This window comes from Schistocerca serialis, chromosome 4 (genome assembly GCF_023864345.2).
Source record: "Schistocerca serialis cubense isolate TAMUIC-IGC-003099 chromosome 4, iqSchSeri2.2, whole genome shotgun sequence".
Classification (NCBI taxonomy): Eukaryota; Metazoa; Arthropoda; class Insecta; order Orthoptera; family Acrididae; genus Schistocerca; species Schistocerca serialis.
Genome location: NC_064641.1, coordinates 596018738 through 596044355, shown reverse-complemented (window position 1 = coordinate 596044355; position 25618 = coordinate 596018738). Strand labels below are relative to the sequence as shown.

Genomic DNA, 25618 nt, shown 5'->3' with positions numbered 1-25618 from the left:
ACTCCAACCTGAAGAATGCCAGATATGATTTCCTTGATACTATAATATCATCATCCTGCGAAGTCCCCAGCCGGATACAAAATGGGTGGACTACTTTATCTCAAGAATATTGTACCCAACACAATACCGCTTTATTAAACAATGGAGAGGAGTTTTAGTTTCCTTTTTCTTTCAGCTATTTGCAATATTGACACAGCAAGGCCATGTTTGATGATGTTACATAATCCAGACTGTTGCTTCGGGAACTACTGAAAAATCTGCTACCCTTGTTCAGGGACCATACATTCGATCGGCTTCTCCACCAATACTCCTTTGATGTGGTTGCACTTATTGATTGAACTGTGAAACTATTGTCAAACTATAATTAATGTCCTATTTTCAATATATTTATGTCATTTACCATCTTATCATAATAGTGACAGTTATAAGAAAGTTCACCAACAATGTAATATGGACGTCACATCAGTCTCGGCCTACATGACAATTGTGATAAATGATGATGAAACAGTCAGTTGTGAATAAAGATTAGTGATTATAAGCAGCTATTCTGGTGCATTGTTCTAATAATCATGGCATTATCAGAAATATAATCTGCTGCTGGCCCAAAGGTAGAAAAAACTGTGATTTAAACATTAACAAGTTGATACCATAACATACATAATTGCAACCTTCAATTCCAACAATCAGAGCACAGATTTTCTACATTGTGAGCACCTTTCCTAACGTGTTCAGTCATACACTGCATAACCTATTCAAGTGCATGTAGTTGTGCACAGAAGCTGGTTTAATTTTATAATTCAATGTATTGGTACTTTACCATCCCCTTTTTTCTGCTGTTTTAAACAGATCATCTGATGATGACTTACTAAGATTTTGATACTACAGATGATTCTTATTTCTACAGCCTGATGCTGAAATGGGAAGAAAAAAAACTGTGTACAAGACGGCCACTGGGATCTTCCGGAGCAGCACATCTAAACAGTGGTATAGTGTATGAGCTAGGGCAAAGATTTTACATATGAATTCACTGAAAACAACCTTTAACTGCCCTTTCCCCCCCCCCCCCCCAAATCCCTGGTAATTATGATTCACTGAGTATCCACAGTGAGGTCAAAAAACATTAACCAAGATCCAGTGATTTTACATATCAGATGGTGTGAACTACAAGTATAATGCAAATACAGGCATATGGATTTGCATTTATTCTATATTTAATATATACATGATGGAAAAATGGAAGCTGTACCTACCTATTAGTGTTACAACATAGAATGACAGTGCTGTAGCTGCCAATAGTACAATGGCACGCCCATAGTTTGGTCGCCATTTGAAGCTCACCTTAAAAACTTCCACTACTGTCTCTTGAAGAAATACACATTTCACATTTGTATTCTGAAAATATAGATAAGAATGATAAGGTAGCAGAAATATAAAATTTTACTAAATAAAACTAATTTATTTTAGCACTGTCAGACATGCATAAATTGTTTCCTTACCCGCTACCGACATATGTTAAATCAATGATTGCTCTCTTGTCAACAGGGAACTCAAGCAATAAATTTCATGTTTCAGAAATATTCCATCCTTAGTCTTGTACCAAAAAGAAAGTCTGCTGCATGGAAAACTGATCATCAAATACTTATCCAGACCTAAACAATCACTCATTTAAACATCCCAATACTCTAATGGATAAACAAATAATAATGCAATTGTCACAAAATCTCTTCTTAAGTGTTCTTTTCCAATTTGTGCTCTATTCTTATTAGAGTCCTTCATTGTAGGCATTTTATTTGAATCTGAATAATGTTAATTTGTTTTGTAGATATACATGGAAAACAAACATTTGTTTAGGCTTCCTTACTTTTAATCTGTTTTTTCAGGCTTTAATACAATGATTCATCTCAAATAAACAAGTCTGAATTTCTGGTTAAGCTTTCATGTATGTTCATTTATTTTTGTCTACTTCGAAGCAGAGAAGAGTGGAAAGTGAGGACTATCCTCACTGACAACAAACGTCTGGGAACCATGGCAGAAGATGAAGAAGAGCACATCTACGAAAACATTCATGATAATGATGATGAGGAGTTGCTGGAGAAGGAAAATTTTGTTTTACTACCTGAAGAACGTGAAGATTCCTATGAAGATGATGAATCCCAAGTATCTGACTCGGCACTGCAGGTAATTGTCCCCTCTCTAGACAATGGACCAAACAAGTCCCTAAAACAACTGATATGCCTTTTGAAATAAATCTGAACTAACTGTTGGCATGACTCACCTAAATACTCCATTAGACTTCCTAAAACTATTCCCAGTTGATGAACTTCTTGACCGTATTGTGACACAAACAAATCTTTACACCCAATATTTAGGCAGAGTGGCCATACTTCCTAAATCATTGGTAAAAAATTGGAAGTCCCTGGAGGTAGAAGAATTCAGGATGTTTCTTGATTTACTTTACCACATGGGAACCATCCCATTAAGCAGAATGAGTAACTATCGGAGCACTGACCTGCACTCTCTGGATTACCCGGCTTTCAATGAGCTATAGGCAGGGACAGATTTTTTTGGAAACTTGCAAGATTTGCATTTTGCAAAATATCCAGAACACAATGAACCTACACCTTCTAACAGGCTGCACAAAATTCAACCCCTGTTACATATTTTTCATAAGACAATGGACAGACTTATATTACACACCAAAATTTCACAACAGATGAATCCATGGTTCAGTGGAGCGGTAGACTCATGTTTTGACAATATGTAAAGACCAAGGCTCACAATTATGGAATTAAACTTTATAACTTTATATTTTTCCCAAGGGCATGGAGCTTTACCGTATGGTTAAATGATGGTGGCGTCTTCTTGGGTAAAATATTCTGGAGGTAAAATAGTCCCCCATTTGGATCTCCGGGCAGGGACTACTCAGGATGACATCGTTATCAGGAGAAAGAAAACTGGAGTTCTACAGATCGGAGCATGGGAGTGTCAGATCCCTTAATCGGGCAGGTAGGTTAGAAAATTTAAAAAGGGAAATGGATAGGTTAAAGTTAGATATAGTAGGAATTAGTGAAGTTCGCTGGCAGGAGGAACAAGACTTTTGGTCAGGCGAATACAGGGTTATAAATACGAAATCAAATAGGGGTAATACAGGAGTCGGTTTAATAATGAATAAAAAAATAGGAGTGCGGGTAAGCTACTACAAACAGGATAGTGAAAGCATTATTGTGGCCAAGATAGACATGAAGCCCACACCTACTACAGTAGTACAAGTTTATACGCCAACTAGCTCTGCAGATGACGAAGAAATTGAAGAAATGTATGATGAAATAAAAGAAATTATTCAGATAGTGGAGGGAGACAAAAATTTAATAGTCATGGGTGACTGGAATTTGGTAGCAGGAAAAGGGAGAGAAGGAAACATAGTAGGCGAATATGGATTGGGGCTAAGAAATGAAAGAGGAAGCAGCCTGGTAGAATTTTACACAGAGTACAACAATCATAGCTAACACTTGGTTCAAGAATCATGAAAGAAGGTTGTATACATGGAAGAAGCCTGTAGATACTAACAGGTTTCAGATAGATTATATAATGGTAAGACAGAGATTTAGGAACCAGGTGGACTCTGACCACAATCTATTGGTTATGAACTGTAGATTAAAACTGAAGAAACTGCAAAACGGTGGGAATTTAAGGAGATGGGACCTGGATAAACTGACTAAACCAGAGGTTGTATAAGGTTTCAGGGAGAGCATAAGGGAACAATTGACAGGAATACGGGAAAGAAATAGAGTAGAAGAAGAATGGGTAGCTTTGAGGGATGAAGTAGTGAAGGCAGCAGAGGATCAAGTAGGTAAAAAGATGAGGGCTAGTAGAAATCCTTGGGTAACAGAAGAAATATTGAATTTAATTGATGAAAGGAGAAAATATAAAAATGCAGTAAATGAAGCAGGCAAAAATGAATACAAACGTCTCAAAAATGACATTGACAGGAAGTGCAAAATGGCTAAGCAGGGATGGCTGGAGGACAAATGTAAGGATGTACAGGCTTATCTCACTAGGGGTAAAATAGATACTGCCTAAAGGAAAATTAAAGAGACCTTTGGAGAAAAGAGAACCACTTGTATGAATATCAAGAGCTCAAATGGAAACCAGTTCTAAGCAAAGAAGGGAAAGCAGAAAGGTGGAAGGAGTATATAGAAAGTCTATACAAGGACGATGTACTTGAGGGCAATATTATGGAAATGGCAGAGGATGTAGATGAAGATGAAATGGGAGATACGATACTGCGTGAAAAGTTTGACAGAGCACTGAAAGACCTGAGTCGAAACAAGGCCCCAGGAGTAGACAACATTCCATTAGAACTACTGACAGCCTTGGGAGAGCCAGTCATGACAAAACTCTACCATCTGGTGAGCAAGATGTATGAGACAGGCGAAATACCCTCAGACTTCAAGAAGAATATTATAATTCCAATCCCAAAGAAAGCAGGTTCTGACAGATGTGAAAATTACCGAACAATCAGTTTAATAAGTCACAGATGCAAAATACTAACGCGAATTCTTTACAGACAAATGGAAAAACTGGTAGAAGCTGACCTCAGGGAAGATCAGTTTGGATTCCGTAGAAATATTGAAACATGTGAGGCAATACTGACCCTTAGACTTATCTCAGAAGCTAGATTAAGGAAAGGCAAACCTACATTTCTAGCATTTGTAGACTTAGAAAAAGCTTTTGACAATGTTGACTGGAATACTGTCTTTCAAATTCTGAAGGTGGCAGGTGTAAAATACAGGGAGTGAAAGGCTATTTACAATTTGTACAGAAACCAGATGGCAGTTATAAGAGTCGAGGGACATGAAAGGGAAGCAGTGGTTGGGCAGGGAGTGAAACAGGGTTGTAGCCTCTCCTCAACGTTATTCAATCTGTATATTGAGCAAGCAGTGAATGAAACAAAAGAAAAATTTGGAGTAGGTATTAAAATCCATGGAGAAGAAATAAAAACTTTGAGGTTCGCCAATGACATTGTAATTCTGTCAGAGACAGCAAAGGACTGGAAGAGCAGTTGAACGGAATGGATAGTGTCTTGAAAGGAGGATATAAAATAAACATCAACAAAAGCAAAACGAGGATAATGGAATGTAGTCGAATTAAGTCGGGTGATGCTAAGGGAATTAGATTAGGAAATGAGACACTTAAAGTAGTAAAGGAGTTTTGCTATTTGGGGAGCAAAATAACTGATGATAGTCGAAGTAGAGAGGATATAAAATGTAGACTGCCAATGGCAAGGAAAGCGTTTCTGAAGAAGAGAAATTTGTTAACATCGAGTATAGATGTAAGTGTCAGGAAGTCATTTCTGAAAGTATTTGTATGAAGTGTAGTCATGTATGGAAGTGAAACATGGATGATAACTTGTTTGGACAGGAAGAGAATAGAAGCTTTCAAAATGTGGTGCTACAGAAGAATGCTGAAGATCAGATGGGTAGATCATATAACTAATGAGGAGGTATTGAATAGGATTGGGGAGAAGAGAAGTTTGTGATGCAACTTGACAAGAAGAAGGGATCGGTTGGTAGGACATGTTCTGGGGCATCAAGGGATCACCAATTTAGTATTGGAGGGAAGCGTAGAGGGTAAAAATCATAGAGGGAGACCAAGAGATGAATACACCATGCAGATTCAGAAGGATGTAGGTTGCAGTAGGTACTGGGAGATGAAGAAGCTTGCACAGGATAGAGTAGCATGGAGAGCTGCATCAAACCAGTCTCAGGACTGAAGACCACAACATCAACAACAACAACTTTATATGTTGAAAGAGTCATCTGTGTTAGTCCTGAGGGTTATTGTACATATAGGGATGCCACTGATCAAGAGGTTGGTGGAAGCAGACATGTTAGTTCAGCTGTCCATACATTACTGGATTGAAAATTGGGGTTGGACATTTATTATTTGTGGATAATTTCTGTAACAGTGTCAATCACATCCAAGAACATTTTCAGAACACATATGTTTCAGGAATCCTCAGAAAGAACCATAGAGGTAATCCATTAGAAGTGATTACTTCAGAACCGAAAAAGAGGGAATAATGAAGAGGGAATTTGTGTACTCAAATGGAAAGACAAAGGAGACTGATGATCAGCTCAGAGTTTTCTGAGAAAATGGTTGGTACCATGACACGTCAAGATGTTGTAATTCAGAAACCTGAGATGGTTCTGAAGTACAATGAATCAATAGGCAGTGTTGACCATTTCCATCAAATGATGGTGTATTAGCTAATTCAAAGAAAGAGCCTTAAATGAATGGAAAAAACTCAGACTCCATTTTCTCCTTTTATGCCTATAAGATGTGTATACAATATATAACAAATACAGGCAAAACAAAAGGCTTTACATCTTTCATAATTCAGTAATAAAGTCCTTACTTCCCCCTGTTACACAGATGCCACAATGAGTTGACCTTTAGAAAGAACTGAGATCAAAGGACTCTCTGATCATTTCCTCATAGAATTTGGGAAGGCTGAAGGGACAAATAGAAAAATTAGAAAGAGCTGCCAAGTTTGTCTAGAAAATAAGAAAAGGCAGGAAACATCCTATTAATTCCCTGCCTGCACAAATATGCCTGTTATACAAAACAACCTATTTTTCAGTATTATCATATAGATATGGCATTTTAATATTATGTGTGAGTTTTTCATAATGTAGGATATATATTTCTTTACATTTGGTTATGACTCAATTAAATTAAAATTTTTCAAACATGAACTGATTTTTTGGTAATCAAAATCCTAATTTCAACTCCTAAAAAACATATACATAGAAACTGCCTCAAGAGTACCTTTTAATTCAGAAATTTGTACATTTCAGTTGGACTACATATTTTCAATGAAACTTCAGACATACAGCCTTACTATGCACGCCTGCAACACAGGTCAAAAGCCCCTTCAAGGATGGTGAGCAGGTGAGCACACTCTCAGTCACTGAGAAGGGGTCGGGGGAGTACACCAGTATGCCCTCCATCACTGGCTAGGGACTGGAGGAGTGTGCCAGCTCGCTCCTCGCACTGAATAGGTTAAAAGTAATATTTTCTACAAACAATTTTGGATATAGGTAATTTGGTGACTCATGTCCCAAGAACTAAATTTGAAAAGAACACAAGATCTATTGTGTCTCTAAATGTTGATAGTTGTCTTATTTAGTACTTTCAACTGAGGTCCTTAACTTGTAAGCATATTTCAATAGTACATGCACAGTACATCTTTTTATGTTATTAACATGAATATGGATGTCACTTTTCGATTCAACGGTGTCATCAGTTGTTCAGTCTGAATTAGGAGCCAAAGTAAAAATTCATGATATTTTGAAAATTAGACATGAAAATGAAATTATAATAAACCCTGTTCAGATGTCAAGTTGTTTCAATGAATTCTTCCTAAGTTTAGTAAGATCAGATGTGGATGTGACACTCTATCAAGGCATCACAAATTTGGAAAACAACCAGTACACATCTTTTGCACAATTTGAAAAAAATCACCTAAAGGATGTGGAAAAGGAAATATTGTCTCTAAAAAATGAAACCTCACATGGGTGGGATGAAATAACCACATATGTAATCAAGTGTGTGTACGATGTTATTTCTCAACCACTGTCAATTATTATAAATCAAACTTTTGAACAGGGATGCTTTCCAAATGTATTGAAATATGCTGAGATCAAACCTCTATTTAAAAAAGGATTGACAGAACATATGGAGAATTACCGCCCTATCTATCTTTGGCGGGTCTTCTCTAAAGTGTTTGAAAAGACTGCAGAAAAACAAATTAATTAATTTCTTATGCTCCATTTTAGATGAGTGTAGAAAGGTCACAGGAATATTCTGTGATCTAACTAAAGCTTTTGATTCAGTGAACCATGCATTACTCCTCCACAAATTACAGGTGTATGGAATCAGGGACACTGCTTTAAAATGGTTTAGCTCTTACCTCTCAGATAGAAAACAAAGAGTAATTTTAACTTCAAATGGAACCAATTATTCCTCAGACTGGAAAACAGTTCCCCAAGGAGTCCCACAAGATTCGATATTGGGTCCCTATCTGTTTCTTTTTACGTAAATGACCTACCACTTGCTATTGATGTTCATTCAGTCTTATTTGCTGATGATACATCAGTTCTAATTGAAAATGAGGTATCTGAAAGTATTCCAGAAAAAGCCAAAAATAGTTTAGAAAAACTTGAATCTTGGTTCCATCAAAACGGACTAAAACTAAATGTAACTAAAACCAAAATGATGCAATTTGAAGCTAAATCAGTAGAAAGGACTGAAATAAAGATAACGTGCAATGATAAGGATATCACAGAAGCAAACCACGTGAAGCTCTTAGGCCTAAATCTTGAAAAAAATTTAAATTGAAAGGTACACATAGATTACTTAGCAAATAAACTGAACAGCTTGGCATTTGCAATGTGTATTTTGTCAGGTGCCACCATCATGGATACCAGAAAGATAGTTTATCACTGCTACTTTGAGTCAGTTATTCGTAATGGGATAATCTTCTGGGGAAATTCAGCAAATGTCACTAGGCTCCTAGTATTACAAAAGAAAGTAATTAGAAACATGTGTGTTGCAAAAAAAACAGGAATGCTGTCGACCACAGTTATAAAATTTAAAAATATTATCTATTCCTTCACTTTACATATATGAGGTGGTGGTGTTCTTATATAAATTACCAACATACACTAGACACTTTCCATTTTGACCACAACTACAGCATTCACCACAGAGACAATTTCAAATTTCCAACACATCATTTAAAAGTTTATGCCCAAACCCCAGAGTATATGGGGTTAAAAATTTTCAATAAAATATAAGGCAGTAATATATTTAAGATGTAGCTTCATTCACTGAAAAGATTGCTCTTCACTCTTCTGGTGGAAAAGTGTTATTATTTTGTCAAAGAATTAATTGGGGACAGCTTCACCGTCTGAACACAGGGATTGTATTACATGTATTATTTTATGTACTTGTGTAGCTGGAACTTAGAAATGTAAAATATAATGTAGACTTTTGTATTTCTCTTAAAAAAGAGAAAACCTTGACATGTCTCCTATGCATCAAATCAAATGATTTGAAAATTGTATGTAATGAGCCGAATAAATCACATGTCACATAACAAATATCACACACATCACATGTATATGGTTCAGTGTTGCACCCACAGACTTTGACAAGGCTCTAATCATGGAGAGCACATCTTTTTGAACTTGAATTTTACACTCTCCTAAGGCAGAAAATGGTCCTTCCTTTGATTGACCAATATGTTCAGGATTAAGTATAGAGTAAATACCAACAATACTGCGTACTTGTATTCTTCCAAGAGAATTACAATAGCCTTGTTGTGTAAAACTGAGTGCAGAATCAGGAAACCACCATGGCTTTTCTTTATCCATAGATTAATGGTAAACTACAGTTGACATTCTAAGAAACATGAAAAAGGGGAGAGGGAGGCGGGGGGGGGGGGGGGGGGGGGGCTAAGAGGGAATTGGAGACAGTTCTATGTGTCATGCATACTGCAGCCATGTTTATGTGTTGGGAATCAGCAATGGAATCCACACACTGGGGAGAGATCAGATCTCTTCTGCAGCTCAGAGAGGATTGAACAAGATAGCAACAGAAAAAAAATGGAGACTCTAATACGTCATGGTTCTGTAAAGGCTCATACACATCTTTACTACATATCAACATCTTAACTGCAGCCACACCAAGAAATCGGCATAATTTCATGTGAACAGCATGTCAACTAAGAAAAATCAAGCTATATAGAGATTGTTAAAGCTGCAGTATTTTTTGTCTTGGTCAGCAATGTTAAATCTGCAGTTTAGTGGAGTCACAGTAAATGACTGCTTGAAATTTTATCAAATTCTGTAATGAAAAGATGTCTGTACCCAGATTCCAGGAGGGGGCAAGTGCCTACTATTGCCTGCACCCCCCCTCCCCTCTCAGACACCTTTGTTTTCTGTTATAAGAACTATATGATTTGCAATATGCCTCAACTGGTGGCTGAAGCATATGCAATCTAAAATCAGAACCTTTGGACTTAATTTATTTTTCACGTATCTGTATGAGGACATAAATGTCCCAATACTAACAACCAGTTACAATTGTTGATAATCTACTCACATGAACAATCGTAGGAATTCCTTCTACAACTACATTCACTCTGCAAACCACTGTGAAGTACTTTTTATTGAACCAAGTATTAGGGTTTTTCTCTGTTCCATCTTTGTGTGGAGTGTAGAAAGGATGTCTGTGTAAATGCCTCTGTGTAAGCTGTAGTAATTCTATTCTTGTCTTCAAGGACAAATGAGCCTCATTGTCTCCATCAAAGATTGTGAAGGTGAAGGAGACAGGTGCGGCAACAGTGACAGTGAAACTGCAGATTTAACATAGTCAACTGAGATGAAAAGTACTGCAACTTTAACAGTCACTATATTGCTTGACTTTCTTTTGGTTGGAAATGGAAATGAGCGTTTGGCGTCATTGGCCGGGAGGCCCCTCGCGGGGCAGGTCCGGCCGCCATATCGCAGGTCTTATTACATTCGGCGCCACATTGGGCGACCTGCACGCCGGATGGGGATGAAATGATGATGAACACAACACAACACCCAGTCCCTGAGCGGAGAAAATCTCCGACCCAGCCGGGAATCGAACCCGGGCCCAGAGGACGGCAATCCGTCACGCTGACCACTCAGCTACTGGGGCGGACTTTCTTTTGGTTGAATTGGAGTGATGTAGTATATTACTCACTCAATACTGGTCTTTGAAAGTTTGTGAATAGGTTTTCATGGGACAGATGGCACCAATCCAATTGCTGTTTTTAACAAGTAATTCAAACTGAGCAATTATGCAACTTTACATGGAATTTCATGAGCTGCCTATGTATTGAGAAAGTTATAGCTGTTTATTTTCTGCATTAAATTATATCTTCTAATTTCTGCAACTAGATTAGTGACTTTTAGGAACACAATAATGTTTTATCACAAACTACATTTTTCTGACATCTGTGAGCAAAAAATAACAATAATAAAATAGAGATTATCAATTTCATTATGCTTACATATGAATGTTTATTGTTCTGTCACCTTCAGTAATGATAAATTATCCTGGGTAGAATGAATCTCCTCAACCCATACTGGAAACCTGTGGAGTCTAGTATTCATACTATGCAGGAGTTTATCATCTTCTGCAGCATTTTTCATCAGTAACTGGTAAGGAATATTCAGTGGTAGCTGCTTGCAGAAGTGTGATCATGAGATACAACTAATATATTTTGAAGTTCCCCACATTCAACATTGTGTACTTAGATCTCTTCATGGGTGGGGCTGTTGTGGGGCAGTAGTACAACATGCAACAGGGCATAACATGCTCAATTTCAATGGCTGCTTTAGAAACCTGGCATCTTGATCCTTACCTACTCCATCAGTTTCTCTAAACTATACAGATGGGAGTAGCCCTTGCAACTGTCCTTCTCTCCTGTAATCATCCTGGGCTCAATCAGTCTCCAGTAACCCACTGTCCCTTCACCCTGCACACTCTGCCCAACAGTTTCCCCTTCCTCCATCCTATCATCCTATCACCCATTGTAATACATGTCCCTACGTCACCTTCAGTGTGCACTACTCCCCACCAACTTTGGCACCTGTGGGTCACATGCCTTTCATGTGCACCTGCCACTCCTCCCTCCTGCATTTGTAGCTGGCAAATCAGCTGTCTCCCAATGAGCTGCTGGCCACCCACCCACAAGCCTTCTTCCTGGCCCCTGCCTCTCTCACTCTCTCTCTCTCTACCCCTCCCACCCATGTTTTCTTGAGTGTGTCTGCCGACAACTCAACACTTCTGTTTTTCAGTAAGTGGTCTCCTTTACTCCTCAAGTGTTTAAATCAAGATTATGCCTCTTTCCAAATGAATGATTGCACTGAGTGCTTTGCCCAAAGAAGTAGGGTCAATGTTTTCTGGTTATAGGGGGGTTCTGTGATGTTTTGATGTGCATTTCATACAGTGATATGGGCTCACTCCTTCAGGTTCAGTGAACATGAACCATCTTTATTTTAATATTCTCAGTGAACAAGTGTTGCCCTTTCTTCTACACCTTCTTGAAAAGTGTATTCTGAACACTTCCATCTTCCCTAACAACAATAGCCACATTCACAGGGCTGCATGCAACATGTCTGGTCTGATGAACACTCAGGCATTTTATCACACATGGAGTAGCTCAGTGCATCACTGGATCTTAATCACATATAGAATGTCTGAGATTATTTGGATCAAAGGGTGAAATGTAGCAATCAATTCAGGCCATTATCAAGGCTAGCTGCAATGTTACACAATATTAGTGTGTTTTCTCCACAGGGTGACAATTATTTTCTTTTTTTAATGTGCTTCAATAAAAACAATGTGAATATTTAAATTGACTGCACATCTGTGGCCTGTATAATGACATGCTGAAACACTGCCAACCAATTCCAGTGATTATTTGTTCTCAGTTACAGCAAATGCTGCACATACCAATAAACAATCCAATAAAAATGAACTAGATTTATTTTGGCTTACATTGTTTATACCACCCATATACAGTTATTTCAAAAATCTAAATCTACATCTACTTTGCAAACAACTGTATGGTGCATGATGGAGGGTACCTCATACAACTACTACTCATTCCCTTTCTTGTTACATTAGATTAGATGAGATTCAGTTTTCATTCCATATACCTAAAGTTGAGATGATTCCTGTGGGTGTGGAACATGTCAGAAAATATAACACAAAGAACATTGAACATCTGAATGTAATACTCACTTCTCTGATCATTTGTCAGGAGATATGTGAAATATGTGAATACATTTCAGTAAACTGGAACTGCTAATATCTGCAGAATTAATACACTGTCAGAATGAGACATAGTATGCACTTTTAACAAATTTATCATACACAAAATGCCTAATCATGACTGGCATGACCAAATGATGTCAAAAACTGAAATTTAAGACACATTTCACTTATGCTGCTCTCACAGCCCCTGTTAACATATTCATCTACAGAGGAGAAGGAGTTGCCAACCAAAAAGCACTTCCAACTCTGTTTAAATTTGCTTTATCTGAAATCGAGTTTTTACTGGCTGTTGGCAATTTATTGAAAATGTGTGTTCCTGAATACTGGACCCTTTTTGTACCAAGGTAAATGATTCTAGGTCTCTATGTAGCTTGTTCTTATACTATGTACAGGGTGTTTATAAATGAATATTGGGGTTTTAATGCTTTATAATATTTATTATATTAAACTTACTGTTATAAATGATATGTCAAATGAAAGAGCAACTCAAACAGTTTTACCAAGAACCTTATAAATGTTCAATTTGAGCACCATTTGTCACACTGCACACATCAAGTCTATAGCCAAGTTCTTCCCAAATGTTGATAAGTGTGTCTACAGTGATTGTAGCAACAGCTGCTCCAATCTGGTTTTTAATTAAGGGTGGTCTGTTTTCTACTGATGTTCTTGAATTTACACCACAAATGAGTCCTATTAACATGCTTTTGCACTCTAAATACTTGTGCTCAATTTGATAAATTACTCCATAATATGATCCCATATGACATGATAGAATGAAAGTAAGCAAATGGAGCAAGAGAAGAACAACTGTCTATATTTCTCTGAACATGTCCTAATTTTTCTTACATTACCCTTGCAGTCCTTAAATGAAATGTAAACTGGTGGCAGCAGAATCATTCTGTGCCACCACTAAGAAGTTATAAATCCCACTATGCCATAAGAACTTGTTGTGACAGTGTTTTGACAGAGTATTAGTATCTTAATTTCTTGTATTATGTGGTTTCCTGCTATTAACTGTTAGGGCAAGAAATAAACAATATTTGTTATACATTAAATAAAAAAGTATACCCAAAATGCTTAGAGGGTCAACTAGGTAACAAGCTAACATGGAGTCAACACATGGCTAATCAAATCATGAAGCTGAGTTTGGCATGTTTTGCATCTGAAAGTACCTCTCAATGTCTTAGTTGAAGACCAGAATACTAGTTTATTTTGCATGCTTACACTTGTTGTTGCCCAATTGAATTGTCTTGTCGAGAATACAGCTAAAGGAAATAAAGTATTCATTCACCAAAACTAAGCAATAAGAATACAGTATAATTCAAATAATCTCCTAACTTGCCAAAGCCTCCTCAAAGACCTAAGTATTATTACCCTCATTTCCAACTACATTTACTACTTAATGATGTTTGTTGCTAATAAAGAAGAATCCTGGAGAAGGATTATTAGAAAAATAAAGGGTGCAATAAAAACTGCAGATGGTAGGAAAATAAGAAGTAATGAGGAGGTATACAAAAATATAGAGAAAATATCTGAAGTAGTGGCCAAACGAAGATTAACCAGTTTTGGACACCTCTACTGAATGGATGGACATAGACTAACAAAATAAATACTCCTATATTTCTGGAAGAAGAACTTGGCAATAACATGGATTATAGAAGTAAGGAAAGATCTACAGAGAAACAGCATCAAAGAATCAGAAATAGCAGAAAGAAACTGTTTTAAAAATAAAATGGTGAATTTGGAGGGTTTTCAAAGCAGAAGAAATAAAAAGTCGGGAACAACATGGACAGAAGAAAGAAAGAGACTTCATGGGGGGAAAATGAGGGAATACTGGAAAGATAGGAAATAACAACAAAGGAAGAAATGGAAGTGAAGTTGTTAATGTGATCCTAGTTGGTCAATACGATTGTAAAAAAAAATAATAAATAAATAAATAAATAAAATAACATAAATATAAATGTACATAGTGATTTATACAACCATAATACAAGAAAGAAAAATAATGTCAGTATAGGCTTTGCATCCTTGTCCAAAATTCAGACAAGGATTATGTATTCTTATGTGAAGGTCTTTAGCAAGTACTCTTCTAACATAAAGCAAAAGTTTGAGATCCATACATATTCATAACAAAATTAATAACACATTATTAAGCACTCCTTCAACAAATTTTCAGATTACATAGGCTCAAGAATAGAAGATTATTGTTAGCAGCTTGACAAATAGCAACATTCACTGTAAACAGGCCTCTTCTCTTATTGTACGTAGATAGTTATTGCTCTATGATAAACATTAATATGGATGTTTACACCAGCAATACAAGATCATGAGTCATTGTTTGCTGTATTTAAGGAAGCAGGGCCTTTTTTCAAATTTGGTGACATTCTTGTTAATTTCACTATTTTGAATTTGGTTTGAGTACACACAAACAGGGTACAGACATTTAATGAAAATTATTTAGTAATCCCCTTTATTATTGCTGCTTCTAAGAGTTAATGTTTGTCCCAATTCATTCTTTGTCCCTCAAGGCTCTTCTTCAAGATGGGATCCATAGAACATGATGAATAAGTCAATCAACCTTTGACTCAAGGGAAAAAAAAAGTTACCTCTGACTGAGAATGTGGTGGAGTGATTGATTCTGGTAGCAGGAACAGTACGTAAAAGAAGCCCACCAAACACAGACCAGCTGCAGTTGTAAATATGCCAACAAATCCATAGGCTTTATACAATGGTGCACATACTGCATTGCCAGTGATTGCACTCAGACTCACAGATACTTCCACTAAACTGAGCCTAAAAATTAAACAAACAACTTTATAATAACTTAAAAAAATATTAAAATCATAAAATCACTTACTTTATCCTACAATATAATAATAATAATAATAATAATAATAATAATAACAATAATAACAGTTTTTAGGAGATCCCCATCCAGGCTTTGAAGGCCCAATGGATGTATATAATACTAATAATAAGAATCTAATAGAGGGAAACATTCCACATGGGAAAAATATATATAAAAAATAAAGATGCTTTAACTTACCAAACGATAAAGCACTGGTATGTTGATAGACACAATAAAAAACACAAACATACACACAAATATTCAAGCTTTCACAACCCCTGGTTGCTTCATCAGGAAAGAGGGAAGGAGAGGGAAAGACGAAAGGATGTGGGTTTTAAGGGAGAGGGTAAGAAGTCATGCCAATCCTGGGAGCGGAAAGACTTACCTTAAAGGGAAAAAAGGACTGGTATACACTCGTATGTAACTTAACAAATGAAAGCATTGGTATGATGATAGGAGACAATAAAAAACACACAAACACACACACAAATTTCAAGCTTTCACAACGCAAGGTTGCTTCATCAGGAAAGAGGGAAGGAGAGGGAAAGACAAAAGGATGTGGGTTTTAAGGGAGAGGGTAAGGAGTCATTCCAAACCCGGGAGTGGAAAGACTTACCTTAGGGGGAAAAAAGGACAGGTAAACACACAGCTGCATCCCCCTTAGGGGGAAAAAAGGACAGGTATACACTCGCACACATACAGCTGTATATGTGCAGATGGATATGTTTGTGTGTGTGTGTGTGTGAGTGTATACCTGTCCTTTTTTCCCCCTAAGGTAAGTCTTTCCATTCCCGGGACTGGAATGACTCCTTACCCTCTCCCTTAAAACCCACATCCTTTCATCTTTCCCTCTCCTTCCCTCTTTCCTGATGAAGCAACCAGGGGTTGTGAAATCTTGAAATTTGTGTGTGTGTTTTTGTGTTTTTTATTGTCTCCTATCAACATACTAACGCTTTCGTTTGGTAAGTTACAGAATCTTTGTTTTTAGATAAATTTTTCCCACGTGGAATGTTAGATAAATTTTTCCCATGTGGAACGTTATTTCCCTCTATTACATATATATATCCTGTTGTATCCTGCTACTAGTGTGCGATTTGTGTGCCGAGGGTCGTGTTGCCATGTGTGCATGCTTGAATTGGCCGCCAACTGTATCAGTGCAGGCCAGCCGCTAGAGACCACCTGTGTGAGGTGTGCACGCAGTGCGGTCTCTGCTACACTGCCTGTGGATGACTAACACACACAGATATATATATATGCATGGACCAGTGCTGACTGACTCTCTCACATTCTTCCAGTTATACCTTTAACATCTGTTGTTCTGTGTCTTTGTTGCATGTGGATTCCTGAGAGATTTACTTCTGTTATTGTTCAGAGGTTTATGAAAAACACTTTATTTGTGTTACTTAGATCAGTTTTGCATATTACTTGGTTACTACACAATTGGCGAAGAGTTTGGAACAGTTTTCACATGCACAGTCTTTAAGTGCAATGTCATCAAGTTAGTCTTATGGACACCATGCTAATGGTCCTGACTGAATAGCTAACTTTGCCAGCGATCACTTTGTCAGCTTTCACTAACAGACAGGGTATCATTCCACTAGTCCATCCACCCACTTTTCCTTTGTATGATGATTCAGTCAACGTTTAGTAGGTTAACAAAAAAAGACTCACATAGTCTTTTTTTGCTTTCAGTGTGACAGACTCAAATTTGTGCAAAGCCTTCTTCCTCTTGTGGATTCCACCTAAAATGTATCAATCACTGTGTCATCTTGCCCCTTTACAAGAACCAGCAGCTCTCACTTTTGATCACATGTGCAGTTTATTGTCCAAATACCATCACGAACAAATGCATGTCACAGCAGTTTGAGCTAAACTGTACTGAAGCCACAAGAAACCAAACCAGTCACACAATGACTGGCTGAACCTTGAACCTCATGGCCATAGCCATAAGTGTCAATTCATTACTCATGCCCTTGTATAGTGCATGATGTAATTATTTGGTTAGCTCCGGACAAGGAAGTGTGCCAGAAGGTTTTATTCTGTGAAAACCCCCCAATGTCTGAAGTTTTGCAAATAGCACAATCTGTTGAATTTTCTCAGGCAGCAGGTCACAAAACTGAAGTGTGTGGCGATGTGCCAATAGTGTAACAAAATGTGCCCACTTGGATGACAGATAGCTTCCATGAGAAAGCAACAGTGGTGAACATGCATGTCCAATGCCAAGCAGACCAAGGCCAGCCCCAGCAGCCACGATCACCACACTACCAGCATCAGCATTCTCTGTTTCTCTCTTGTCCTTTCTGTTCTGTCCAGCACAAACATTCAGTGTGTCCTAAGTACTGTCCTACTTGTAATGCTTGCTGGAAGAAATGCCACATTGCCTTTCTGTGTCATTCGAAGAAAATTGCTCAGGATATGGACATGGATGTAAACTGTGTGATTCCAATGCTTGTGACATCCCTCCAAGTTGTCTACCGAGTTCAGTGTTTTTTGCCAAGTGCTCCAGATACAAATCAACACTGATGCAATAACATTATTGAATTCTCAAATTTACATGAGTTTAGGCTTGCTCCCACTGACACTGGCCATGCAGAAGCTAGTCAGTTATAACAAACAGAACATTGTGTGTTTGGGACAATTTACGGTATCTGCCATTTGTGAGTCAGTTGTTTGTTCCATTACATTTTTGGTGGTTGCTGATGTCAGTGTTCAGAACTTGTTTGGGATGGATGCATTTGACACATTTGGATTTTCTGTCACTGACACAATTTACCTAGTGTCCAATCAAGTAACATATCCTCAAATGGAAACACTGTGTGAAGAGTTTTTGGACTTGTTTTCAGAAGGTACAGGATGTGCTGCACATTTTTCTGCTTGTATTTCTTTGAAATCCATGGTTTGGCCTCATTTTGCCATGTGCATCCTATTCCTGTCACCCTAAAGATCAAGTGAAAGCAGAACTGAACAGACTTCCATCTCTAGGGATGGTGCAACTTGCCATGGCTGGTGAATGGTCATCTTTGCTGGTTGTAGTTCAGAAGCTGCTTGGGAAACTTTGCCTCTGTGGCCATTTCAGTGCCACTGTCAACGTGCTGTCAATTGTGGATATGTACACTCTCCCACACCAGGAGGAACTGTTGGCAAAAATATTGAGTGGCAAGTATTTTTCTAAAATTGATTTGTCTGAAGTGTATCTGCAGGATCTTGTGGACAAAGAGTCTCTGTTATTTCTGATTTTGAATACTCCTTTTGGTCTCTATCAATATGTGTACCTAATTTTTGGGGTGGACAGCACCCCTGTTATTTTCAAATGATTTTTAGAGCAATTGACTATGCCTGTCCTGTGTTGCATTAATTATCTGGATGATATTGCTGTCATGAGCTCCTGCATGGCTGATCACTTGAAAAATTTGTGCTCTTTGTTTTCCATCTAGCAGTCCACAGGATTACAGTGAAACCTTGTGAAATCTCACTATCCCCCCCCCCCCCCCTTATTTTCTACTGTTTATCTGGAGTTCAAGATCTTGTGTGATGGAGTTTTCCCTCTGCCAGATCACACGTCCACTGTGCTGTGGAGGCACTCTGTTACAAACAATGCACTTATATTTTCATTCTTATTAACTCATGCGCAATGTTTTAACGATAATCTCTGTCTTCCATATTACCAGGTCTTCCATCTTTAAGCTCCCAGGTGCAGTCCCCTACAATCAGTCTTTCATTCTCATAACGTCTGGTATGTCTCCCCTGACACAGAGTTATGGGTGACTTTTCCAAACTCACTCCTTTTCCTAAACCTCTCCAGTTCCTTCCCCTAGACCTCTCTTCCTTCCCTTACACCCCTCTTCCTTCCCCTTCAACCCTTCTGCTGGATGAAGGAGCCACAGGCTCCGAAAGCTTGCATAAGTGAAACCATTTTTTTTTTAATGGCTGTGTTCTCCAGCCATCACTTGGTGAGCAAACTTACATTATACTGTGAAACATTTAATTCAATACTACTGACCAAATTTGCCTGCTTAGTGATCTTGAAGTAAACATTTATGTATATTTGTACATATATAGCATTATGAGATCTTATGGCAAAAACAGAAAAGGACATCCAAGAATACTGCGAGTGTGACAGAACTGCATAAACCATACTCTAATGCACAATTTGGCCAAAAGTGCACATTTGTATGTGCAGATTCACACTAAAGTAGGTCCCCACTTGGTATTAAACTCTTCAGTGTGGTCTTCTGGATGCCAGTTTTCTGGAAGTACCAGTACTGTATTATCTCATGTTTGGCTCTTTATTATTGCATAATGCCATATGAACCATGAGATGAAAACATGCACTTGAAATTCAGCAAACAGTTGAACCTTGCCAATACTGCAGAATGAAACACTTCATATCAAAAATTTGACTGCCTCTGTGAAGAGATCAATAAAGGCCAAATTCCTATAGTGAACTGGCAAAAATAGTTTCATTGTTCTGAAAGATAATTACTGCTTGACTATCAATTATGTTCAAATAACATAAAATCAGAAAACTGAAACCAATAACACATTTTAGTCCTCGGTAATTATGTGAATTTATTTTAAGTCACATGATAGCTCCCAGCAAAAGAAATCTATTTGTTTTCATTTGATGCAAGAAAGGTAAACGAAAAAATACCCAGGTTTTTCCCGGATCTCCCGGTTGTCCCAGGTCATATACACCCTGTGTAGGGATGGACGAGAATATTGTGTAGGTTCTGTGGGTGGTGGAATACCACTGTGGAAAGAGTGGGATGGATAGTGGGTAGGACATTTCTCATTTCAGGGCACACTGAGAGGTAGTTGAAACACAGTCAGAGAATGTGTAGTGATTAAAGAATTTCAGGGTAAGTTCTAGAACACTTGGCTCTCCACCATCTTGAACATTCAATATTTTAACGATGAGGGTGAGAGAGCAGTAAATGCGCCACACATATCTGTGTGTGCAGGAGGGACAGCTGTCACGAGAAGCCAGGAGCTGCATCAGATGAGTGGCCCCGATGAGAGGTTACCAGCAACGCCTAGGAATTTATATCAAAAAGTCAAAGAGTGCTTGTATAATATTCTGTGGTTTGTGGTGTCATGATAATTTTTACAGAGACAGATGAAGTGTGTATTGTATAGAGACTGTTACTTCATGTCTTGGCTCTGCATGAGGCAGCACGTATGTAATTGTATGGGTGTTTTGTTGATTCTAACATTTATCTTGGAACCAGTTGGCTTGCTGGAGCTTGTACAGAATAATTGTTACTTTCAGACGAGAGTTGAAAATATATTGTTGTTGAACTGAAAAGATTCTACAAGTACATGATTTATTTCAAGAATAGAGAGTTGGTTAATATTATTCCCTTTAACCTGATACAGTTTTCAGAGAAGAATTAAACGGTGAGAGCAACATAGCTGATGACCCAAAGAAGAGGATCGGCTGTATGCACAATGTGAAGAGACATGTGAGTTGTGCAACCCAACACAGCACTGTCTTTTGTCATCCAAGGAAGCATTAGAACGTAGCAACCAAGTGACAGGACTCGAAGAAAAAGGAACATTATAAGCCAAAAACGGGGAGAAGATATCTGAGTTACCATAGCAACCAGGCATAACAAGACAGAGAAACTGTTTCGAGTAATTGCATTGTGTCTACTAAATCAAAGGAAGAAAGTTGTGAATGCAATAGAATATAAGACAGGAGAAGGTAAAAACATCAAAAGAACGGAGGAAAGATCTCAACTTTTCGATTAATAAGATTTGTGTGTGGGGACGAAGCAATTCTCACACACGCAGTAACCAGCCGCCAACATCGATGCAGAAACCAGCCGACGCCGACGCAGTAACCAGCCACTGACGCCATTGCAGTAAACCGCCACTGTTGCTGACTGCAATGGCTCGCTGACACCGACGCTGATGTCATAACCAACGTTCGATGCTGCCAGTGCCTGTGCTATTCACCGGTGCTGATTCAACACCTGCTCACCGACCCAACGCGGCCTAAAACTCTATGCCAGGTGAGCAAAAGACAATAATTGTTCGAGTAGGGGAAAAAAAAATAAAGAGGAAACTGTTCAAAGACTATAGTACTGTAGCTAGTACATTTAGAGGTGAAGTTGTTTTGGATGATCACTAGGTCGAAAATCAATAGGGATATAGACAGCATTCAAAAAACAGGGGAAACTTCAGAACCAGCCATGGCTTTGACAGTGAGAAAGGAGGTGCCAGACTGGTCTGAGATAGTAAATTTACTTAAAGCCCAGATAGCAGATTCAGCAGCTTTAAGAAAACAACTAATTGATCAAAATGCTTCTTTAAGAAAAGAACTAAATGCTAAGTTAGATGCTCAAAGAGGGGATTTTAACACTCAAAATGCTTCTTTAAGACAATAACTAAGTGTAAAGAATCCGCATTAGTATTTTGCAGCCGTGACTTATTAAACTGATAGTTCAGTAATTTTCACATTTGTCAACACCTGCTTTCTTTGGGATTGGAATTATTATATTCTTCTTGAAGTCTGAGGGTATTTCGCCTGTTTCATACATCTTGCTCACCAGATGGTAGAGTTTCATCAGGACTGGCTCTCCCAAGGCTGTCAGTAGTTCTAATGGAATGTTGTCTACTCCCGGGGCCATGTTTCGACTGAGGTCTTTCAGTGCTCTGTTCAAACTCTTCATGCAGTATTATATCTCCCATTTCATCTTCATCTACATCCTCTTCCATTTCCATAATATTGTCCTCAAGTACATCGCCCTTGTATAGACCCTCTATATACTCCTTCCACCTTTCTGCTTTCCCTTCTTTGCTTAGAACTGGGTTTCCATCTGAGCTCTTAATATTCATACAAGTGGTTCTCTTTTCTCCAAAGGTCTCTTTAATTTTCCTGTAGGCAGTATCTATCTTACCCCTAGTGAGATAAACCTCCATATCCTTACATTTGTCCTCTAGCCATGCCTGCTTAGCCATTTTGCACTTCCTGTCAATCTCATTTTTGAGACGTTTGTATTCCTTTTTGCCTGCTTCATTTACTGCATTTTTATATTTTCTCCTTTCATCAATTAAATTCAATATTTCTTCTGTCACCCAAGGGTTTCTACTAGCTCTCGTCTTTTCACCTACTTGATCCTCTGCTGCCTTCACTACTTCATCTCTCAAAGCTACCCATTCTACTTCTACTGTATTTCTTTCCCCCATTCCTGTCAATTGTTCCCTTATGCTCTCCCTGAAACTCTGTACAACCTCTGGTTTAGTCAGTTTATCCAGGTCCCATCTCCTTAAATTCCCACCTTTGTGCAGTTTCTTCAGTTTTAATCTACAGTTCATAACCAATAGATTGTGGTGCGAATCCACATCTGCCCCTGCAAATGTCTTACAATTTAAAACCTGGTTCCTAAATCTCTGTCTTACCATTATATAATCTATCTGAAACCTGTCAGTATCTCCAGGCTTCTTCCATGTATACAACTTTCTTTCATGATTCTTGAACCAAGTATTAGCTATGATTAAGTTGTGCTCTGTGCAAAATTCTACCAGGCAGCTTCCTCTTTCATTTCTTACCCCCAATCCATATTCACCTACTACGTTTCCTTCTCTCCCTTTTCCTACTGCCGAATTCCAGTCACCCATGACTATTAAATTTTCGTCTCCCTTCACAATCTGAATAATTTCTTTTATTTCATCATACATTTCTTCAATTTCTTCGTCATCTGCAGAGCTAGTTGGCATATAAACTTGTACTACTGTAGTAGGTGTGGGTTTTGTGTCTATCTTGGCCACAATAATGCGTTCACTATGCCGTTTGTAGTAGCTTAGCCTCATTCCTATTTTCCTATTCATTATTAAACCTACTCCTGCATTACCCCTATTTGATTTTGTGTTCATATATATATATATGTTTATATATATATAATAGAGGGAAACATTCCACGTGCGAAAAATATATCTAAAAACACAGATGATGTGACTTACCGAATGAAAGTGCTGGCAGGTCGATAGACACACAAACAAACACAAACATACACACGAAATTCAAGCTTTCGCAACAAACTGTTGCCTCATCAGGAAAGAGGGAAGGAGAGGGAAAGACGAAAGGATGTGGGTTTTAAGGGAGAGGGTAAGGAGTCATTCCAATCCCAGGAGCGGAAAGACTTACCTTAGGAGGAAAAAAGGACAGGTATACACTCGCACACACACACATATCCATCCGCACATACACAGACACAAGCAGACATTTGTAAAGGCAAAGAGTTTGGCCCAAACTCTTTGTCTTTAAATACGTCTGCTTGTGTCTGTATATGTGTGGATGGATATGTGTGTGTGTGCGAGTGTATACCCGTCCTTTTTCCCTTTTTTCCCCCCTAAGGTAAGTCTTTCCGCTCCCGGGATTGGAATGACTCCTTACCCTCTCCCTTAAAACCCACATCCTTTCGTCTTTCCCTCTCCTTCCCTCTTTCCTGATGAGGCAACAGTTTGTTGCGAAAGCTTGAATTTTGTGTGTATGTTTGTGTTTGTTTGTGTGTCTGTCGACCTGCCAGCACTTAAGCCAGGGAGGAACTAATGGTGATAATTATTTAGAAATATCAGTCAAATATTTGTTCTGATGATTTGTAGGATAGTGGGACAAGTATAGAAGAAAAAAAGGTATGGTATATTGAATTTTATATAAATATGAGGTCTGCTGAAAGTGTAGAAGTTGAAAAGTAGTGGAGGACTCTAGGGGATCAAATAAGGTCCCCAGAGGTAAGAGTGAAGTGTGAGGTAGAATTGAATTCTGCCATGTAGTATTTAGCAACAGTATACATAAACATGTATACTAGGGTAATGATCCATGGGGCCTACTCACAAAGGATAAGGGGGTGCACCCAGCTTTTATTGAATGAAGAGAAGGGCAGATAGGCAGACCGAAGAGAGGCTGACCTATACTGTTCGGGCAGGGGCACCAAGAAGGGGATTGACCTGTACCATAGAATATAGCAATAAGAAAGGGAAGTACCTACCAAAACAGAAGGAGGTAGTGCATCCATAGGAGCAACCCGGAGGTAAAGTATAGGTACTGAGCCTGAAGGGAAGGACAGTATTGTGACAGAAGTCACACAATTCTATACAGATTATTCTGGTAAGTTTGGATTCTTTACACTGACAGCGTTATTATGAGTTATGAGAGTCAGAAAGAACACATTCATTTTTTTCTCCAGAGTTTCCTCCAGACTACAAGTTGCTGTAGGAAATGAGACTGTTAAGTACTAAAGAAAAGATAATTTTGAAAATTATATTAAAGAATGAAGCAATCAAAAGTCTATGCCACCTGGAATTTGAGATCGGAAAACAAAAATTTTGTCCGCACAATTCCTAGACATAAAGGCACTAACTCCAACATTGGGTGAAATGCTCAGATAGTTATTGTCAAAATGAACAAAAACAAGAAAAGGAAAATCTAGGTATTAAGTACACAAGGACTAAAAGAGATATACTGTATATTGATTGAAATATAAATTAGTGTTGTGATAGATATTAATGTACATGATGAATGCGTGTAAAATATTGCATGTTCGAGCTAAGGGGAGGGATATGTAGTGCTTTGAGAATTTCTGGGTAATTTCTAGAAACACTTGGCTCTCCAGCATCTCGAACATTCAATATTTTAATGATGAGGGTGAGAGAGCCTTTTTGCTGTGCCACACATATCTGTGAGTGCAGGAGGGGCAGCTGTCACGAGAAGCCAGGAACTGTGTCAGACGAGTGGCCCCAACAAGTGGTTACAAGCAGCACCCTGGAATTTATATCAAAAAGTCAAAGAATGTTTGTAGAATGTTCTGTGGTTTGTGGTGTCATGAGTATTGTTACAGAGACAGATGAAGTGTGTATTGTATAGAGACTCTTACTTCATGTTGAACT

The 25618-nt window shown here is 38.2% G+C and overlaps 1 protein-coding gene across 1 annotated transcript in view; it reads right to left on the bottom strand.

Moving 5' to 3' along the window:
- The window catches only part of LOC126475355 (proton-coupled folate transporter-like), a 311104-nt gene that overhangs the window by 89222 nt on the left and 196264 nt on the right, over positions 1-25618 (bottom strand). The window contains exons 5-6 of the mRNA XM_050103168.1: positions 15486-15672; positions 1251-1392 (exon numbers count right to left, since the gene is read on the bottom strand). Coding sequence (XP_049959125.1) covers positions 1251-1392; positions 15486-15672 — 329 coding nt within the window. The remainder of the gene's footprint in view (positions 1-1250; positions 1393-15485; positions 15673-25618) is intronic.